The sequence below is a fragment of the Anomalospiza imberbis genome, chromosome Z, assembly GCF_031753505.1.
Source record: "Anomalospiza imberbis isolate Cuckoo-Finch-1a 21T00152 chromosome Z, ASM3175350v1, whole genome shotgun sequence".
In the NCBI taxonomy this organism is placed as follows: domain Eukaryota; kingdom Metazoa; phylum Chordata; class Aves; order Passeriformes; family Viduidae; genus Anomalospiza; species Anomalospiza imberbis.
In genome coordinates this window covers 65,897,473-65,918,954 of record NC_089721.1, presented here as the reverse complement: position 1 = coordinate 65,918,954, position 21,482 = coordinate 65,897,473, and the positions used below count along the sequence as shown (strand labels likewise).

The 21,482-nt window shown below is 39.1% G+C and overlaps 1 protein-coding gene across 6 annotated transcripts in view; it reads right to left on the bottom strand.

The window, feature by feature from the left end:
* Positions 1–21,482, bottom strand: part of CERT1 (ceramide transporter 1) — an 84,500-nt gene that overhangs the window by 27,719 nt on the left and 35,299 nt on the right. For 4 of the 6 annotated variants that reach the window (XM_068177241.1, XM_068177243.1, XM_068177245.1 and 1 more), the window contains 3 exons: positions 3,358–3,465; positions 2,423–2,561; positions 1,380–1,463 (listed from right to left, as the gene is read on the bottom strand). In XM_068177241.1, coding sequence (XP_068033342.1) covers positions 1,380–1,463; positions 2,423–2,561; positions 3,358–3,465 — 331 coding nt within the window. Of the gene's footprint in view, positions 1–1,379; positions 1,464–2,422; positions 2,562–3,357; positions 3,466–6,169; positions 6,218–21,482 lie in introns of those variants that run through there. The other 2 variants (XM_068177246.1, XM_068177244.1) reach the window with 2 other exon arrangements.

The following is a 21,482-nucleotide window of genomic DNA, read 5'->3' as shown; positions in this document are numbered from 1 at the left end:
AAATTAGACTGAAACTCCTACATGACTGTACAAAAATTGAGTTTGACAAACACATCTATTCCGAAATGAATCATGCAGTAAAATTAAACTCTTAGCATTTGTCAAAGAAGGCTTTTTCAGTTTTCTGAAATCTAACGTAACAGTTCTCCAAAAGAAAAAAAAGTACAGTTTCATACAGACATCAGGGTTAGTGGAACAATACACCTGCTTACATTTGCTTCAAACCTTCTGTGTTATGCTACTTAGCCTCTGAAATCAGCATTACAATTAATCTTCAGTAGAAAAATCTACTTATATGATGAATTCTGGAAGTAATCTGAAAAGCTCCTTCCAGTCCCTCTCCTTTCCTCTTCCATCATAACAGTTTTGGATATGCTTTAGAAAAAGCATATCCAAACTCAAGAATATCCACTTAAATATAAGAAGGAAGTATGTGATACATGGGAACAACAGCCAATTAAAAAGAAAACAGAATACACAGAAAAGGCTTATTTTGCCATATATTTTCTAGGTTCTCCATGAAAGTATTTACATTTCAAAAAATATTTCTGGTAAGTACTTTGGGAGATTCCATCACACTTGAAACTGGAGGTGCAACTTCAAAGCTTTGTGAATCAACTCTAAGAAATACCTTAGGACTAACTGAATTGCCAACAAGTAGAGCATGTAAACACTAGAATATTTCAGTCAGAAAACATGAGAAAGTCTAAGAAAAATGCAAATACAATTTAAATGTATACACAACTTCCTCCAGGCCAGAACTATCAGATTTCTCGAACAGCAAGACTTGCATGAGTTCTTCACATCTGTGGCATGGGTACAGCGAGTAAAATAACTAGTTCATTTATGATAACAATAAAAATCAGTATTCTGTTCATTATAACAATGAAAAGGACAGAAAAAAAGCTCTAAAATCATGATAAATGAGAATCAGTAACAGTGTTGTCTTAACCATTTGATAGCCATAGTACTTGTGAAACCACAGGGGGACATCCCTAAGTGGAAAAGCACTGAATTCCACCAAACTCCTAAAGCAGGTAACACTTGCAATAACCTGTTAAAAATCTCAGTTCTTAATATTTGAATAATGCAGCTGTTTCAACAGAATGTTGTAGCAACAATTATTTTAGACACAGAATAGGAAATTCCAGCTTGACAAACTTGCATTAATATTTGTGTGAATTAAGAATAACTCAGAGAATCACTAGAAATTGCTAAAGAATTATAACGTGACTAATAACTTCCATTCACATACACTTAAATAGCTATTCTTGCTATTTTCTGCTTAGGAAAGAGCATAATACACCTGTCTTGTATCAGACATATCACCATACCATTCATTCTAATTTTCATCACTGACAAAATTGGGACACACTTACGTTTTTCTTTACTGCTGTTACTGCTATGTACAAAATCTCCATCAGGACGTACTGTAGGGAAATCGTCTTCATCATCTTCTACCACTAGATTTGAGAGAGAATGTATTATGGGAGTGAAAAAGCTTTTCTAGTTCTTTGGTGTGCAAGAAAGGATAAAGACTGTCTTCATGGTCAGCCAGCACTTTTTCCTATAACAGCAGTCATGACTCCTCCCTCCCTTTTGAGTTTGTTTTGTTTTATTTTTTTGACCCAAGACCACTACCAGTGTGAATGTCAGTTAACAGCAGAATCTAACATTGCTCAGCATTGAAGTTTAGCATTCAATTCTCTGGTGAGTGCAACATACTTTGGTGTTACAAGTGGATAAGCAGGAGCCATGATTCAGTACCTGTCTAATCTTCTACAATGGAAAGTTTAAAAAAAAGTGGAATTGCACTTCTCTGGTGTTTTATTGCTGCAGAAAGTTTCACACTGCCAGAACAAACACAGGGATGAATATAAATGCCTTAGTAGAGTGCAGGATATAGTGACAAGCTGTGCTCTGGTATAAGCAATTCAGAGATATGCAGACATATCATTGTAGTCTAGCATGGTCTCAAGTGCGCATTCAGTGCTCTATTTCCAGCCAATATCCCTTAGAAGCATTACTTAATGTAGCACTTTTGACTTTTAAAAACAGTGTATTGTTTCTATCAAAACTAATATCCCATTTCTTTTTCAAAATAACAGGTAAGAGACAGCAATAAATTGAATTCATGAGAGTTAGCAATTGGTATTCTAAAACAAAACAAAAAAGAGCATGGCTTTTGTACAGTTGACAGCTACAGGTTAACATCAAGCAGATTTTAAAGCAAATCTGAATTTCAAAGTAAAAATAATTAATATATTTAGGCATTTATGCAAATGATTGAACCTTTACTAAACTAAATTTAGGATACATATTTTATTCACAAGACATTAAATTGCATTATAACAATATCAACAGGTTTACTCGGTAACAAGCTACATTCTATGGAGGCAAGAGTTTTCAGCTACAGTGTTACCTTTATCCCTCTGGAGTTCATCTTTGGAAACTGCATCTGCACAAGCATCAAAGTATTTCTGTAAAGTATCAACTTGTCTACATAAGATGTCTCTGAAGGTTTCCATTTCTGCAAGCTTCTCACGTAAGCTATGCCCCTTCTGAAAACACAAACGAAAAAGCCTGAAATGTTTCTACATACTCAACAATAGCTTGATGCAGTATAGCTATAATTTAATTTTAAAAAATATATTTCTGCAGCTATGAAGAAGAAACTGAAGTACACTAAGGGCATTTTAGGTATCAGCAATTATGAAATACTGTTAATGTCAGAAAAAACCATATCCGAGTATTCCTTACTCTTTTGCTACTCGTCTCAATGTTTTCTCTTGACTGCACCTGCTACTTCAGAGCACTCCACAAAACATTATTAAAAATGTGAACTTGCATGCTACTAGCTTTATACATATTTGCCTGAAAGCAGTCACCTCCAGCTTAAGATCTTCGTTCCAATCCTTATTCCCTTTTCTTGTGTTGTTCCTCTTCTGCTTTCCCAGAAGTACAGCACACTCAGTTAATATACTGAATACTCATATGCATGACATAAGGAAAGCCATAATTTGTCAGGCAGGGCTATATCACACTTATTAAGCTACAGAAATAGTGTTTGTTTTCAGTTGGAGCCCAGGATATTCTGGTAAGTAAACTAGAAAAAGTTAATGAACACACTCACAAGTTTGATTTTCTTGCCACAGAAGATGACACCACAATTTAAAAGGGATGATTGCATGAGAGGCATAAGAGAGCTTCCCGTACCATCTGTATGATGGACTACTGACATTTAAACTAAACATTTTGTGGTTTTTCTATAATTATGTGAATGAGTCTTCATATGTTACTTCTTTTCCAGATGCAAGGTATTTATGCATGAATACTAGGAAAACTTTTTGCACCAACCTTGAATGAAGAGGTGGATGTTGCAGAGTATCCACTTGCTCCAGAGACAAGAGACACCATTGAGCCATGACGACGCAAACTTGACTCTGATCCATAGCCAGATTCAGTCTAAAAATCAAACCACACAAAAAACTAGAGTGCTGAGGCTTTTGCTTAAACAGAAATAATCAAAACAAGACTAATGTAATTTTCTCTGAACCCCACCCATTTGGTTTTTTGCAGATGTTTAAATAACTCAAACTGTGCCTGCATCTAAGATATTGATGCAGTATCTGTGAAATTACTATAAACTTATTTTTTAGTATCAAATCGATTTGTAAAGTAATTTGTCACCTAAATGAATTATGTGTCCCCAAAAGGACACAGCAACATATGTATTTAATGGTTTAAAAAAGGAACAGTGTTTCATTATTTTGGTTTATGCAATTCCTAAGAAGTAACTTTCACACAGCTTATTAAAAAAACTTACATTACTCTACAATTAACTGGGGGATTAAACAGGTTCAGTCCCAAGACAATCAGCTTCAGTCAATCCATCCAATTATACAAATAGTACCATTTTCTTTTTAAAAGCAACAAAATAGAAATCAAAGAAAATCAGACAATTACTTCTATCAAGTTTTTTTCCTGTTTCAGGCTTCTTCAGCAAAATTATTTATATTAGACTGAAATTAATATTTAATGAGAACAAAAGTCTAGATAAAACAAGGTAAGACACTAAGAGGGAGGATACAATAATAATAACTAACTAAACAATGAAAAAAGAAAAACATCTTGATTAGAATAACATTTATAAGATCAAAAATAAAGTTTGACAAATTTCCTTAGAAGTCAAACAGAAAGAGATACTGAGGAACTGAAGAAAAATAAATTTCTCTAAATGTTAATGTAAACGATGTGCATGGCAAAGGAGATAAAAAATCCTGATAGAGAATATAAGAAATAAACAGATGATTCAGAATAATATATGAAATACTGTTAGTAGATGAGTTTGATCCAGTACACAGAGACAACAGTGAAGGACTTTTGACAGAAATAAATTCTGCAGTAGCACCAATACTCCAGTGGGGCAGGGAGAGGGGAGACAAAACGAATGGTATAGAGCAAACAAAAAGCAATTATGAAATTCCAGTTATTGTACATTTTATGGAAAAATTAGGAGCTGTATAGGCTTTGAGAAGGCAGGAGAGTGTGGATAAGTTAAAAAGCAGGGAAAGGTAAATAGCTCTTTGAAGCGTCAATTAAGAATTTGGGCAAAGTGGAACAATGTATGTCTGAGTTACAAGTAAGATTTTGGGCATACGACTGCTTTGTTTCAAAAACATTTAATAAGCATAAACCTGAAAGGAAGAATCATCCAATACTATGAAACATTTCTTTTAGAATTTCCTTTAAACACAAATAGAAAAAGGCTTCACTGTTTAATCAGTACCTTCAATATTTATTTAAGCATATGCCACAAATCTTAAGATGATACAATATGTTTTTATTATAGTCAGTTTGACAGTGAAAATTTATTCAATTTTTCTCTGTAACTTGTACACACTAAGAAAAATGATAAAACTTCATTTTAATAGGATATCAATTTTAAAATGTAGACAAAATATCCACTTCATTGAGGTTACAGTATTTTAACTAAGGATAGGAAGTGTTTTCTGATTTTGTCCTTAAAGTGAGAAAGACACACCTATGCAAGACCTTGCTTTAAACTTAGGAAGTGACATTTCTGGATTTCTTTACTTCAGATTTAGTCAAAGCCACACCTATATAGTCCTACTTTAGAACTTCCAAGAATACTCGTAAACTTTTAAGTAGAAAATCTGATACCTTATATTCTACATCTGAATTAAATCCTTCTCTTCCAATATTATGCATACAGTCAATGCTCAGCTAATTTAGCTCAAGAAATAAAAACTGAAGGTGAAAGAAAAAACTCAACCCTTCTTTCCACATCAATATGTAAGCTTGATTTTTTTAAGGTAACTTTTAAGCAGAATATTTGTTCCTTTCATTTATGCTTGTGATTATTTCCCCTAAATAATGTATCCACGCTACAGAATCGTACATGTAACAGCATACACAATTATATGGATACAGCTATCAGCTTGCAAAGTCTACCAATAAAAAGGTGCAACGTTATTAACTATTTGTTATCAAGAAGCAAGTTCAGCAGGCAAGTTCAGCAAGAACAGCACACATCATGAATCAAAAGCATGTACATTTAAAGACCACGTTCACAAAACTGTGTCAGACAATTGTGTTCAAATAGCCAAGAGGAAAAAAAATAAAATTACACTAAGAATACTTATTTTTCACATGAACCAGAAAATAAGTACTCATTTTTAACTGATGCACAGACAAGCCATCCTGCTCACAGGAGACACATGTAGGCAGATGAACACAAACAAAGAAAGCATGAATCATGCAAAGCCCCACCATTCCACTACCGCAACATCTAAACGAGAGCAGGTCACTGCCGCATTTATGTCTTGCAAAGCAGATCATCGTTATCTAATCACTGCAGAAATAATAATTTACATTGAGAAAAGGAATGTAGACAAAGTTTCTTCTGTTTATATGAATTTTAATTTCCCAAGATAAAAAGTGGAAAAGCCAATAGAGTTCATATGATAGAAATCAACAGTCTCTGCTTGAAAACAAAATTACTTCTAGAAGTCGTATCAATTCATACTATCAAGCACTAATGCCAAATTGCCATGCTTGGTGAAAATATGCACTTCTTTGAAATTCCATGCATACATCACAGCTTCAAAGCTTCAATAAAATTGGCATTTGATAGTAAATGCAACACCTTCAGCTTTCTAAGCCAATGCACAAAATCCATTAATCCTTTTGTTACAACAGATAAGAGGAAAGAGCCACATGATCCAAAGCTTCATGTGATCCTGGAGCAGATGCTAGTATCAGCAACAAGGCAGTACGTCAGAAAAGCTGCTTTCAATAAAAAAAGCTAAGTAGTTGCAGAATCCTATTGCAGATCTCTCTTGCTGCTCGCACGGATACTTAAGTGGTAAATAATACCCTTGAATAAAGCACAGATTCACAGCAAAGTTCTCCCACTTAAAAAATCAAATTATTCTCACATGTCTTCAAGGAATTCTTTTGATTATGTCTCAGTTTGCACCTGTGAAGTGCTTCAATGTATGTCTGTTCACCAAGCAGATATATTAAGTTAGCATTATAAATCATTTATTATTTTACATAACACACCCAGCAGGCAGCTCCTCCCTCTAAGGCATACAGCTCACTCAGAAGATGACGGAACAGGTATTAGGACACAGTGATTCTAATCTCATTCTCTACAGTGTTTGTAAAAATACACTCAAATTCCACTCAAACAACCAAGAGATCAAGCCACAATATCTTATGAAAAAAAACAGAAGCTAGAAAAGGTAGTAACACAAAAGAGCTGAAAGGTACTATGAAAGGCTTGGTGGAAAATGCAGATAAGCTCTGTAAAACAACTATGTTCCAAAGGCAATTTTTACACTTGCTGCAAATGCTTCAGAAAGATGGGTTAGTGCAAGGATGAGCCAAGGCAGGGCTACCCTAGGAAATTACTGCAGACAGTAAGAATACAACAGACACTACACTTTGAGCAATACAGGATTCATTGCATTCCTGTGGACTGAAAAAAAAAAATATATAAATATCTTGTGACTGTAGGTCTGATTTTTCAATTGTTCTGAAGCTGCTGACAATGGAAACTTAAGGTTGCAAAACTAAGGTGGTAGTTAGCAGGAAGGCAGAGACAGAAATTCCACAATCCAGGTCAGAGCAGCTGGATTAGTGATAGTGATTCCCCACCCACAGCCCTCCCAAGCCAAGTGCAGATGACTGTTTAAAAGGAAAGAGCTTCTAATCTGACCTTTTTTTGCAACTGCAAAAACAAGGAAAGACATGTAGACCTAACTTTCCTCCAGCAGCGACATACATTGCAATTCCAAAGTAAACACCCAGGTTATGTGCACAGGAGGAATCCCCAGGAATTCCAAGTTGAAAAACACATATAAAAATAAAACTCTTCACTGAGCGAAAGTACCAAAACCCAAGCTGACAACAACTGCAACATTTAGTGTACTTAGTAATAAAACTAAAGCAGCTTGTACTCCTGGGTCATGGGAATATAAGCAAGTCTGGGAGAGGCTACATTTATCCCTTCTGTGAATCTGGGCTGTCAGGAAAGGGACAGGTAAGGTCTGTATTTAATACAAGAATTAATAAATTACATTCTATTAGACACCATCCGAAAAAGCACTGATGTTTTGGCATCAGTTCCCAATGCACTAAAGGAAGTGCTGTTACTTGTTGTCATGCTCTGAAAGCTACTGGGTTTTAAAGAATGAATTAATTCCATTACATATTGTCTGATCTTGGTTTAAGGCTAGCACTTGTGCAACTGTGCCTTTAAAAAAAAGAACAGTTATGATCCCAAGTGAAAGCAGTAGTCACATCGGTCTTTTTAGCAGTTATACAAAATTGCAAAATAATTATATTAAATATTAAATGTTATTACATCATCACAATGTATAAAATTCAAAAGGGAGTATTGCCAGGATTAAGTGCTAACTAAGGCAGATGAGCCAGGCAGATGTGCAGTAGGATAAGCTGCTGCAGGAGTTTGAGAACCAGCTCTCCCATGGAGCATCCACTAGGTGGAGGGAAAGCCCGTGCCTTGCAGGGACTGAGCACGTAGGGATAACCCAGCCTGTCTCAACAGGGGGACAGAGCAAGGAGACTAAGGCACACACCGTATTCAAAGTTAACAGGCATTTAGGCAATCTTACGTATCCTTCAAAACGGCAGGGAAGGAGTGACTGCATCGTACTCCAATTGTTGATTTGGTTTAATTTTTAACTGAAGATAGTTAAGTATTACAATGATATCACCTCTGTAAAATAAGAAAAACGTATCCACCATCAGTATTACGGTGAAGAATCTTGGGCTAAAGACCACAATGAAATTTCCAAAGAGCATAGTTAAATAGAAATGGGGGTTTATTCACCTTTGTGAAGAGGTACTTGCTGCAAGCCTGAGCCAGTTTTGGATATGGACTTGAGAGGCCTACACTTTGCTTAATCAGAACAAACATTTTCCTAACAAGAAACACTAGGATTCAAAGTACAGGTGCAGGCAAGGCTCTAGCTTTACAGACACATAGAACATACCTATCAGCAGATATACAGTCTTAGCTATCTATGCTTCTTATCAATAAGGAAAAAAACTGCCAAAACAAATGCAAAACCCACAGAGTCCCTTGTTCATCTAGTGCAATTAGCAGTTACCCTGGCATTGCTAAATTCAGAAACGGATTGTTTTTCCCTCTAATCTTTAAACATTTAGCCATCAGAATATATATCTCTATCAAATGGCTGGCATAATGTAATATATAGGAAGCACTGGAGGATAAAAAAGTTGGGATTGTTCAATTCCGTAACATATTTGACAAAGAATTCAAGGAAAACTATCTCACACCCTAAGGAAATACATGCAAACACATGCTGTTTAAATTGCCATCTCCTAACAGTAATTTGGGAAAAAGTGGGGGAAAAAAGGGTTTACTTTTAATACATTTCTTGTCTTGCATTAAAACTAACACAATTTTCTTCACTTTCAAAACCTATTACCTACTTTTATTTCCTTCTTGCTGTAGCCCTTGTCAGCTCTCAACACCCACTTCCTTCAAAAACAACAGAGGCTCAGACGTGTTACACATCAGAACCAAGAAAGGTATATGAAATTAGGGACTCCAAGACATGCAACTTTTTGTCATATTCCTGATACAGCTTCAGATTGTTCAAGTTGTCCAGGGTTGAAGATTCATAAAAACCAGTACTACTATTGAGTCAAAACCATATTTGTTAAAAAACAAATTCCAGTCTGGTTTAAAAGCTCTTTAAGCAACAGCACTTTGCCATCTGTGGGAGCTTTACATGCATTTCTAATCATACATCAACTTGACAACATAAAGATTCCATATATTAAGCTCAAACTATCTAGGTAATAATTCTGTCCAAAGGTAATTTTACTTTCAAACAACAGATGAACATACTGGATATAAAGTATTGTATTTCTGAAGGCATAATTATCTAAGGACAAACTTTACCATTCTGCATGACAGGCAGAAAATAATCAGAATCATTACAATTGGAAAAGACTTCCTAAATCATTGAGTCCAACCTTTGACCCAACACCACCATGCCAAATAGACCACAACACTAAGTGCCACATACAGACTTTTACTGTACACCTCCAGAGGCTCCATTATTTTCCTGGGCAGCCCATTCCAATATCTGATCACCCTTTCAGTGAAAAAATTCTTCCCCATGTCCAACCTGCAGAGCCTTCCTACTCTCCACTGTGTGGGAGATCAACACTCCCACCCAACTTGTCACCTGCAAACTGAGGGTGCTCTTGATCCCCTGATCCAGATTGTCTGTGAGGACACAACACAGAACTGGACCCAATGCTGAGCTCTGGGGAACAGCACAGGTGACTGGCCGGCACCAGCTGGATGTAATTCCATCCACTGCTGCTCTCTGGTCTTGACTGTCCAGCTGGCTTTTTACCCAATGAACAGTGCACTTGTCTAAGCCATGGGCTGACAGTTTCTCTAGGATAATGGTATCAGAAATGGTGTCAAAGGCTTTATTGAAGTCTAGACAGAAAACATCCGCAGCCTTTCCCTCATCCACTAAGCAGGTCACCCTGTCATAAAAGGAGATCAGGTTGGTCAGGCAGCACCTGCCTTTCACAAATCCATGCTGACTGGGTCTGATGCCCTGGCTGTCCTGTATGGGCCAGTCATCACACTCAAGATACTCTGTTCCATAACCTCCCCCAACACTGAGGTCACCAAAGTCAGGCTGACAGGCTGTAGTTCCCCAGATCCTGCTTCTGACCCTTCTTGTAGATGGGTACCACACATGCAAATGTCCAGTTATCTGGGGTGTCCCTGGTTAAACTAGGATTGATCGTAAGTGATGCAGAGTGGCTTGGAAAGTATTTCATCAGCTCCCTCAGTCCTCTTGGGTAAATCTCATTTGGCCCCATAGACTTGTGAGTAGCTAAGTGACATGGGAGGTCACTTCTCCTGAGTTACAGGAATTCTATTCTGATCCCCATTCCTGTTTAGCAGCTCGGGGGGCTGCTTGCCCTGAGGATATTTGATTTCTCTGTTAAAGACTAAGGCAAAGAAAGTATTAAGTACCTCAGTCTTTTCCTCATCCTCGGTAACAGTGCTCCCCATCCACATGCCCACTGAAGGATGGATATTTTCCTTGGCCCTCCTTTTGTTGTTAATGCATTTGGAAAAACATCTTAACTTATACAACAGTGACCAGACTGAGTTCTAGCTAAGGTTTCCCCTGACTTTTTCTCTACATGTCTTACCAACATCCTTGTACTCTTCCTGAGGTGCCTGCTGCAGCCTACACAGGAAGCAACATTTGCAAGATCTTAAGTCAAATGAAGCTGGTGAAGGGTCTGGAACACAAGTCTGATGAGGAGTGGCTGAGGGAGTTGGGGTAGCTTAGCCTGGAAAAAAGGAGGCTCAGAGGAGACCTCATCACTCTCTAGAGAAAGGAGGCTGTAGTGAGATGAGTGTCAGTCTCTTATTCTAAGTAGCAAGTGTCAGGACAAGTGGAAATGGCCTCAAGTTGCAGCAAGGGAGGTTTAGTTTAGACATTATGAAAATTTTTTCATGGAAAGGGTTGTAAGGCACTGGAATATACTGCTCAGAGAAGTGGTGGAGTCACCATACCTGAAAGTGTTAAAAAAATGTGTGGATATGGCATTTGATAACATGGTTTAGTGGTGAACACGGTGGTGGTGCTGGGTTGACAACTGAATGTGGAAATATTAAAGGTCTTTTTCAATCTTAGCAATTCTATGAAATACTTGATATACAATGGCTTACCAAGACCTAAAAAAGTTACATGAAAACATTGTTTTACCAAGAAAAAAATAATATTGTTTTAAAGAATAAAACCACATGATTCTATAAATCTCATTTTAGTTTATGAGTTAAGAACAAGTCCAACATAATGCTAAAGGCATAGATTATCTGAATACTTCTAATGTATAGATGTAAGACCTAGCCACAGATACAGAAGGGCAAAGATATACATATAAAGCAGATGTCATATCAAAAAACTTTATAAGCAAACTCTGATTATGAGTTTATCTCACTTAAAATCTTTGTATGTTTAATGTAAAAGACATGTTTGGATATCTAAAAGGATAAAAATTCAGATAATTTCCAAAATCTTGGTGAATCACCAAAACATGAGAGTATGTCCTTCTGTCACAGGGTTTCACAGTACTCTGTGGTCTAACAGCTCAGGACTGGGAAAATTAAATTGCCACACACTCGTATTACTTTTGGGTTAGTACCAGTTCATCTGTTTAATCTCCCCATGTCAGTATCGTGTGTGACCACTTGAGGGAAATAGCGAAAAGGAAACAGACACTGCTGGAGGTTACTAGTGGTCTTCCACCAATAGTAACCCTTACCCTGTTTCTGCTTCCCTGGGCATACACCTCTTTTTCTTGGTAGACAATTAAAACCAGAGCAGTTTTACCTTTAGCCTTTATTATTACATTTGAAACACATTGCTTAAGAGAGGATAAAGTAATAGAGATTAAAGAAATTATTCTGAAGTCAGACTTCTCAGCCAGTTCAAAACAGTGAACCAACTAAGAACACATTCATTTTCAGTTAAAACTGTCCAAAGACATAGTACCAAATCAATCTGACAGATGTTCTGGCTCAGATTTTTAGAACTTCATCTGACAAGAAGCAGTTAGGCTCAATATAATTTAGCTTTAAAAAAGGTTTAATACTCGACTGAGAGAAAATTTGGCACGTGTCTCAAACATCATGCCCAAGTAGAAGATTTTTCTTTACATTCAGCTGTTCTGTCATTAGTCTGCAAACACACAGTTCATCATTAAAATCACTTTTATTTACCAGCCAGACGAATAGGCACAGGATTTCTTCATATACAGGTTATAAATTAAGTAGGCCCTCACCAAACTAGTTTTCCCTGTACATATGCTCACTTTGAGAAGCATTAGAAGAAACAAAGTTTTAGTTAAAACCTACCAAACCCATTTAAAGTAATAAAGTAATGATACAGACATATTTAATCTGAAATAAGTTATTTACTGTATTCATAATACTTAATTTTATACAGGCTTATTTGGGAGTTTGTAAAACCTTTTTATGAAATGCAACTTTCAGAAAACTCATCTTTGAAAACTAAAATATTAATATTTAAGTTACAATATATTTCATACAATATAAACAAACATATCAGTAAAGATATTAAACTCACTTACCAATACAAAAACAACCTCCACGTTATCACTGATGCAAAAAGAAACAGACTGCTTTTATTTGCTGAAATCAAACACCCTCTGTGTAATAGGAAAAACAACTTCAAACACAGCACAGGTCTCTACAATAAGCTGACCTACCCTGCCCTTGAAGGAAAATCTGGAAACTGTTTGGAAAACAGCTCACAAAAGGCTGCTTCTAGTACATTAGAGGAAAGCAAATCAAAGGATCTAGGCCCTAAAATGTTCAGGACTTTGAAGATAAATGTTATCATGAGTTCTACACAGAACTGTAACACTGTTGGTCCTTATCCGGCTATCCACTATGTTTTGGGACATCATTTTGGTCTTTGCTTTCCAGAGGGCTAAAAAGTATAAACAAGATAAAGGGTGCCAAAACAGAGCTTGTACCAACACAAAAACCTCCCTGCTATAAGCATTAGCTAGAGAATAGTATAATAAAAAAAGCAGTTTAGTGCCTATTTTAACTTGTCTTCTATAGTAAGTAAATTATCTTATTTCATGACAGCATGTCTGTTTTGTACAAGCTGTACAAAAAGGGCTTTTGTAGAGCCCTTTCTGCAAGAACTTCTGCCTTAATTGCCCATTGTACTATAAAAACCCAGGCAACTGCAGAAACACATTCAGCATCTACATTATCAATTATTTTGTAGACTCATATTGTCTACATACTGCTGAAGTCCAATCCTATTGTTGATTCTCTCACAGAAGTGTACCCCTGAATAATTCATTGTGAGAAAGCTGCACATGTGTTAAGAGCTGGCAAACTGAAACTGACGCTATTGCCTGCAGAGATCCCAGTGTACATATGGGTGACATTAAGACTTCTGGAGAATGGCCGTATTCTTGCTGTTGACTGCTTTGAACTGCAACATACTAAAAGCTGACTTTATCCCCTTGTGAAGTGAGGGGAGAGAAACTCCCACACCTAAAGGTAGGTAAGGTGTTTCCTGAGCATTCTGTGTGGCAATGACAAAATACAAATTCTGTCACCAGATTTTCAATTCTGACAGATCTGCGTATACTCCAATTCAGGCACTGAAAAAGCAGCAGCCATAAAAATGAAGAAAGTGAAGCTATTGCATCTACATCCAAAAGCACTCCCGACTCAAATCTGCCTCACAGTTGAGAACAGTTAAGAAAAACAGCACAGCATATTTGATGTTTAACACAAGGCTCTTATATCAAGACAGTATCAGTCAATAAAGAGGGCAAAGAACCTTTCCAGTCAAGTGTAACACAAGTCTTTATCCTAAATGCAGCCTCTGATCCACATGTTTCAGACTTTCTTCCCATATAACCTAGTTCAAACCCAAAATGGAGCATGTTTTTTACTCCAGGTTCTGTCTACTCAGGTAGGTATCTGAGGGAGACTACATATGACTAGTACTGTCAGCTCAACACTATCCATCTGTTGAAGATGTGTCCAGTCAGCATGATGGCCTCTTTTCAAGAATTAAAACACAAACCAGTCCAGTCACCTTCTGAGGATCAATTAGATATACTTGCACAAACCTTAAGTCCTATGTATTGGGTGATTAAAAGAGCACTGAGCAGGTCGGTTCCTCATTCTCGTTAGCCACACAGGCTTAGGGCAGAGTTTTCCTCCCGGCGAGAGGCGGGGTGATTAAAAGAAGTTTAGGGAGGGAGGTGAACAGGAGTGGGCAAACAGGGGTGTGGCGCAGCAGCTCACCTGGCAGTTCATGCAGGCAGGGTTGCAGGTTTCCTCTTTCTAGTGGGGTTTTTAGTTTGGCGTTTATTGTGTTTCTGTTGGTTAGTTGGTTTTGGGTTTTTGTTAGTAATGGTTTTTACACGGTCAAAACCTGCAGTTACTACAAGTGTATGTAATTAAATGGAACCCTCCAAAAAGGATGCATCTGTCCAGACCCATTCCTGTGTGGAGTATTTGAATTTATCAGTGGTACCAGGGGGCATTGCAGAAGAAGCCTGCCTGCAGTGTGAACTGGTAAATTATCTCCTTTTGCTGGTTGGTGAGCTTAGAGAGGAAGTTGAAAGACTAATGAGTATTAGGGAAAGTGAAAGGGAAACAGACTGGCTGAGTTCTGCCCTTCCATCCTTGAAGAAGGCCCACCAGGAGTCAGAGGATTCCCATGCATCCCACTGTCAGGCAATAGGAAGACACCTGGTGGATGAAGGGGAATGGAAATGGGTTCCTACTCGGGGAGATAAGAGAAGTTTCTCTCGACCCCCATCACCTACCCAGGTGCCACTTCAGAATAGGTATGAAGCCCTGAACCCAGAGGGTAAGACAGATGATACAGAAGAAAATTATCTGCCCAGTGGGCCTCCCAATTACACTTCATCTATCAGAGGGATCACCACCTCTGACATTAAAAATAAAAGAAGGGTAGTTGTAGTGGGTGACTCCCTTCTGAGGGGAACAGAGAGCCCGACATGTGGACTGGACCCGTCCAGCACAGAGGTCTGCTGCCTCCCTGGGGCCCAGGTACAAAATATCACTGAGAGACTTCCTGGGCTGATTCAGCCCTCTGATTATTGCCCACTGCTGATACTCTAGGCTGGCAGCAGTGAGACTGAAAAGAGGAGTGTCAGGTCAATAAAAAGGGACTTTAGAGCACTGGGTAAAGCGGTGATAGGGCAGGAGCACAGGTAGTGTTCTGCTCAGTCCCTTTGGCAGCAGACAAAAATTATGAAAGGAATAAGAGAGCTCACATTTTAAAGAGGTGGCTCAAGGTTTGGTGTCATCAACAGAATTTTGGGTTCTTTGATCATGGGCCAACTTTTTCAGCACCTGGCCTGCTGGGACTGGATGGGCTGCATCTCTCTGTTAAGGGTAGAAGAATTTTAGCTCATTAACTGGCAGAATTCATTAAGCAGGCTTTAAACTAGGTTTGAAGGGGGAAGGGGATGCAGCTGGGCTCTCTGGAAGCAGGTCCAAGGGTGGTAAGCCTGAGTTAGGGGTGAAATCAGCAGCCCAGCTGAGGTGCACATGCACTAATGGACGCAGCATGGGTAACTAACAAGAAGAGCTGGAAGCCATGGTGCAACAACAAAGCTATGATGTAGTCATCATAATGGAAATGTGGTGGGACAACTCACATAGCTGGAGTGCTGCACTGGATGGCTGCAGGCTCTTCAGGAGAGACAGGAAAGGGAGAAGAGGTGGGGTGATAGCCCTTTATATTAGGGAGGCTTTTGATGCCATGGGTATTGAAACTAATGAAGATGAAGTTGAATGCCTATGGGTAAGAATTAAGGGGAAGGCAAACAAGGCTGACATCCTACTGGGAGTCTGTTATCATCCACCCAACCAGGAAGAAGAGGTGAACAACTTGTTTTATAAGCAGAGTGAGAATGTTTCAGGATCACCAGCCCTTGCTCTTGTAGGTGACTTTAACCTACCAGACATCTGCTGGGAACTTAATACCACAGAAAAGAGGCAGTTCAGGAAGCTTTTAGAGTTAAGCGGAGGACAACTTTTTGTCACAGCTGGTGAGTGAGCCCACCAGGGGAGGAACTATGTTATACCGTTGCTCTCCAATAGAGATGGGCTGGTGGGAGATGTGGTGTTGGAGGCCACTTGGGGCATAGTGATCAAGTATCAATTACAGAGTTCTTGATACTTGGTGAAATCAGGAGGAACATCAGATCTTTCAGGAAGTATTCAAGGGAGTTGCTAGGGCATGTAGGAAAAACACTAGGCAAGCCAAAACTCAGTTCAAACTTAATTTGGAAACTTTTGTAAAAGGATAATAAAAAATGTTTTTATAAATATATTAATGGCAAAAGGAAGGGTAAGACCAACCTTTGCTCTTTATTGGATGAGGGAGGGAACTGCAGATGAGGAGAAGGCAGAAGTGCTTAATGTCTTCTTTGCCTCAGTTTTTAGTGAGAAGATGGCTTGTCCCCAGGACAACTGTTCTCCTGGGCTGGTAGATGGTATCAGGGAGCAGAATGGTCCCCCTGTTATCCAGGGAAGCCAGAGAACTGCTGAGCCGTTTGGATGTTCATAAATCCATGGGACCAGATGGGATCCATCCCAGGGTGATGAAAGAGCTGGCAGATGAGCTTCTGAAGCCACTCTCCATCATTTACCAACAGTCCTGGCTCACTGGTGAGGTTCCAGAGGACTGGAAGCTGGCCAGTGTGACACCCATTCACAAAAAGGGTGGGAAGGAGGACCCTGGTAGGTATAGGCTAGTTATCCTGACCTCAGTACCTGGTAAGGTTATGGAACAGTTGATACTGAGTCTCATCACACAGAACTTACAGGATGGCCAGGGTATCAGACCCAGCCAGCACAGGTTTAGGAGGGGAAGGTCGTGTTTGATCAACCTGATCTCCTTTTATGATCAGGTGACCCACCTTGTGGATGCAGGAAAGGCTGTGGATGTTGTGTACCTGGGCTTCAGCAAGGCCTTTGGCACTGTCTCCCGCAGCACACTGCTGGAAAAGCTGGCAGCCCATGGCTTGGACAGGAGCACTCTTTGCTGGGTCAGGAACTGGCTGGATAGCTGGGCCCAGAGAGTGGTGGTAAGCGGTGCTGCATCCAGCTGGGGCCAGTCACCAGTGGTGTCCCTCTGGGGTCTGTGCTGGGACCAGTTCTGTTCAATATCTTTATTGACAACATGGAGGAGGGGATTGAGTCTTTCATTAGTAAATTTGCAGATGACCCTAAGCTGGGAGCTTGTGTTGGAAGGTAGGAGGGCTCTGCAGAGAGACCTGGAACGGTTGGATGGATGGGCCGAGTCCAATAAGATGACATTTAATAAGTCCAAGTGCTGAGTCCTGCATTTTGATCACAATAACCCCCTGCAATGTTATAGGCTGGGGACGGTGTGGCTGGAAAGGGACCTGGGGGTACTGGTGACAGCCGACTGGACGTGAGCCAGCAGTGTGCCCTGGTGGCCAAGAAGGCCAAGGGCATCCGGGCCTGTGTCAGGAATGGTGTGGTCAGCAGGATCAGGGAGGTCATTCTTCTCCTGTACTTGGCACTGGTAAGGCCACACCTTGAGTGCTGTGTCCAGTTCTGGGCTCTCAGTTTGGGAAGGACTTTGAGACGCTTGAGCGCGTCCAGAAGAGGCAACGAGGCTGGTGAGGGGCTTGGAACACGAACCCTGTGAGGAACTGCTGAGGGAGCTGGGGAGAAGCTGACTCTCCTTTTCTCCATCTTGTTTAGCCTGGAGAAAAGGAGACTCAGATGTGACCTTATCACTCCCTACAACTCCCTGGAAGGCGGTTGTAACCAGGCAGGGGTTGGTCTCTTTCTCCAGGCAGCAACTGACATAACAAGAGGACACAGTCTCAAGCTTTGCCAAAGGAAATACAGGTTGGATATTCTTTATGGAAAGAGTGATCAAGTGTTGCAATGGTCTGCCCAGGGAGATGGTGGAGTCACCACCCCTGGATGTGTTAAAAAAAGACTGGATATGGCACTTAGTGCCATGGTCAAGTTGAGATGTTAGGGCATGGGTTAGACTCAGTGATCTTGAAGTCTCTTCCAACCGAGTGATTCTGTGTGTAATGTTTGATTAGATTATGGGAGCTATAGTCTAAGTAGCTATTATCTTTGCCCTTTCTTCGTACTTTGCAAAATTGGCAGGTTTACCTAACAGATTTCCTCAAATCCACTAAATATCACTAAGCACATGAATTATACGTTTTCTGCTTAACTTTGCTTAGCATATTTGGAGACAGGTAGAAACAAGAATTGAAATAAGTAGATGCTGCACTTTTTGAACTGCACAAGAATAAAGCAAAACTTGAAGGAGACAGAATTTAACCAAACCTTTTATTTACACCTAAAAGTCTGAGAACCAGCAAACTGAGGCAAAAAAACTTCATCTTGTTAAAAAAGAACTGTTTCAACACAGAGGAATTACTTTGCTGGAAGCAGAAAATACTGTAACACAAGAAAGGAACAGTTAACTGCTATATAAGAAGCAGTTAACCTTTTTACCATAGAATCAGAATGACTAGGATGCAAGATCTCCAGTACCACCTCCTGGTCAGAGCATGTCCAATTACGTACTCAGGCCTACACCTCACAAGGATGCATTCTTTAGAGAATTATAGTATCTATTTTCAAAGCCAAAGCAATTGTTATGAAACGTAACTGAAACACACAGGCAAAGAAGACTGGGTTGGTCAAAGTGAAACAATTTGCTTTGTTTATAATTAATCAAGTGTGTTGGGCTGGAATGGACAAAGCTTTAGTCCAGCTTTAGACAGTACTGTAACTACTTATTAATAAAGCTGCAATTTAACAGCTGCTCTTCAATCTTGGGCCTAAGAATAGCAAAAGGGTGCCAAGACAGACAAAGAACTATTGTTTTCAGTCCTGAAAGGGAAGTTTCAACAATTTGGAAGTGAAAACATTTAGGTTTGCTGCAGCAAACATGCTTGTGTAGTCAACTGAAACTGCTGATTCACTGGCATTCCCCTAGTCTTCTTTCAGGAAATACACAGTTTTCAGCAAGAAGTGCACTTAGCAAATTTAGCAACATCAAATGACATGCACTAGCATATGTATCAGAGTTATTGCTGATACCAGTGCTAAAATAATGGAATGTACAAGACATACCCAAGCTTAGTTTCCCTCATTGAAATTTAATGAATATTTAATTCAATTTAAAGAAAGAACTCTGTTCTTGACAGCAAAGGAATAATAACTTGAATAACCCACCTAATCTTTCCCTGAAAGCGTAACTTCATACAAAACTTCAGTACCACCATCATACCATACATCAGGGCAAGTAATTCTTATCAGCTGAGCATCCTCGTGTATCTGTTTGTTTAAACGAGCAATTTTACCGTAATACACAAATCCTGTAGAAAGATGGGCACTTTTCTCTATTTGACTCTCCATTCCCCCAGTTTTCTGATGCCTAGGTTCATACCAAGCAATATGGAATATTTAAACAGTAGCAGTTACATATTAAACCCCTTCTTTCTCAGATACTCATATCTGAAATATGAAATAGATATGCTCAAGAGCATGACTTTTTCCTCTGCAGTCGGTCTATACATAGACAACATTAAAAAAACAGCATATGCATATTTTCATGCTTGATCTCTTGTGAGAGGAAAAAAAGGATCTTTTTGCTGACCTACAGTGAAAATTATACTGGAAGAATTACCTTAAGAGGTTCTGATAAAGGGCAAGGACATCAAATTAAAAGAGCAGGTGCCCCAAGCCATGATGTGTTTCCAAAAGAATTCCTCCAACTCTTTTGAGTCATGTTAGGTTCTGGAGTTACTCTCTTTTTCAGGAGTTTCCCTCTATAGTGGTGGTGTGTGTGGCTCTCAAAAGAGCCAAATGTTCAATGTTACCATGTCTCATTGGTACTTGAGCACCTCACACGTGGTCGAATGCTCTTCCCTACAGCAAGGGGATCAACTATCATCTATTAATACCACCTCATTGAGTTTCACTGTAATGAAAGCTCACTGAAGAAAAGCCACCTCTTAAAAAGTTCTTTGAGAAAGCTAAAAAAGACCACCTGTGGTAGGCTGAGACATACAGAGTACCCAAGATTTTTCTATTAAGCTGTTGATGCACAGTATTTTTTGAGGTGATGAGTAGTAATTCTGAGTAAATAGCATACAGTATTGGCAAGTGACAACTTTTAACTGTTTAACCACTCACTACATTTACAATGCAGCTTTCCACTTTCTGTTCTTGATACTACGAGCTTACCCGAATTTGAAGGGGCATTTATCACCAAAGTCAAGCTTGACATAGGTCTCTCTCAATGAACAATACTGTTTTCAGGGAGACTCGTAAAACATGCTACCAGTTTGCCATGGAGAACTCAGACTCCTAGAGATAACTGCATGTCATTCTGCTGGTGACAAACCTTGACATTCCCCTTACTTCTATTAAATGAAAATATACACTATCCAAATGATTTACAAAGTGAATTAATAACACTTCTCAGTTTAATACTGGAATCCCACTTGTTTATAGCAATGAAACTGATTATTTACTGCACAGCCAGCTGCAAGTTGACACTTCTAGAGCTCTGGTCACCTCAAGACCAAACATTAGTATTGAGACCAAGTATACTTTAGCCATGTACATCACTCTTCATTAAACAGCACTGCAAAAATGTTGACTGACATACTCAACAGCTTAGTGGAGCAGTAGTGTCACAAGCCTTTCACATTATTTGATACTGAGTTAGCACTTTTACAAGTATTTTTCTTCACACAGTATTGCACCCAAAAGGCAACACTCTGCTAATCTGCAATTTGAACTGTAATTTTCAGGCATTCATTAGCTATTTCAGAATACCCTGGTTCATCAGCCTGGCTAAGCAGTGATCAAAAATTTATTTTAACCTTTCTGTGCATTTGAATCTTGAATCAATTAGTATATTTAGCTAATTTAAGGGAAAGATAGGAGTAAGCCATCTCAAGTAAGTTCACTACCTTTTGGGGGCAGAGGCTTGAGAGGAGAGCTCCAGACCTCTAATAAGACTGTGAAGACTATCTGTTAATGCTCTGAAGAGATGGGAGAGAACACTTTTTAATGAGGAATGTATAGGTGATCACAGCTTTCATGGATAAAAAAAAATTTAATTATCTTAAGTGCATAATATGTACAGCTTCAGATTCAGCTAATCAGCTCCCAACAGAGTAACAGGCAAGCTCAGTTGTGAACTGAGATAGGTTAGATTAATCAGCAGTTTCTTCATGTAGACAGTCCCCATACTTTACAAAGTACTAGAAGAAGCACAATCACTTAAGGAAGGGAACCA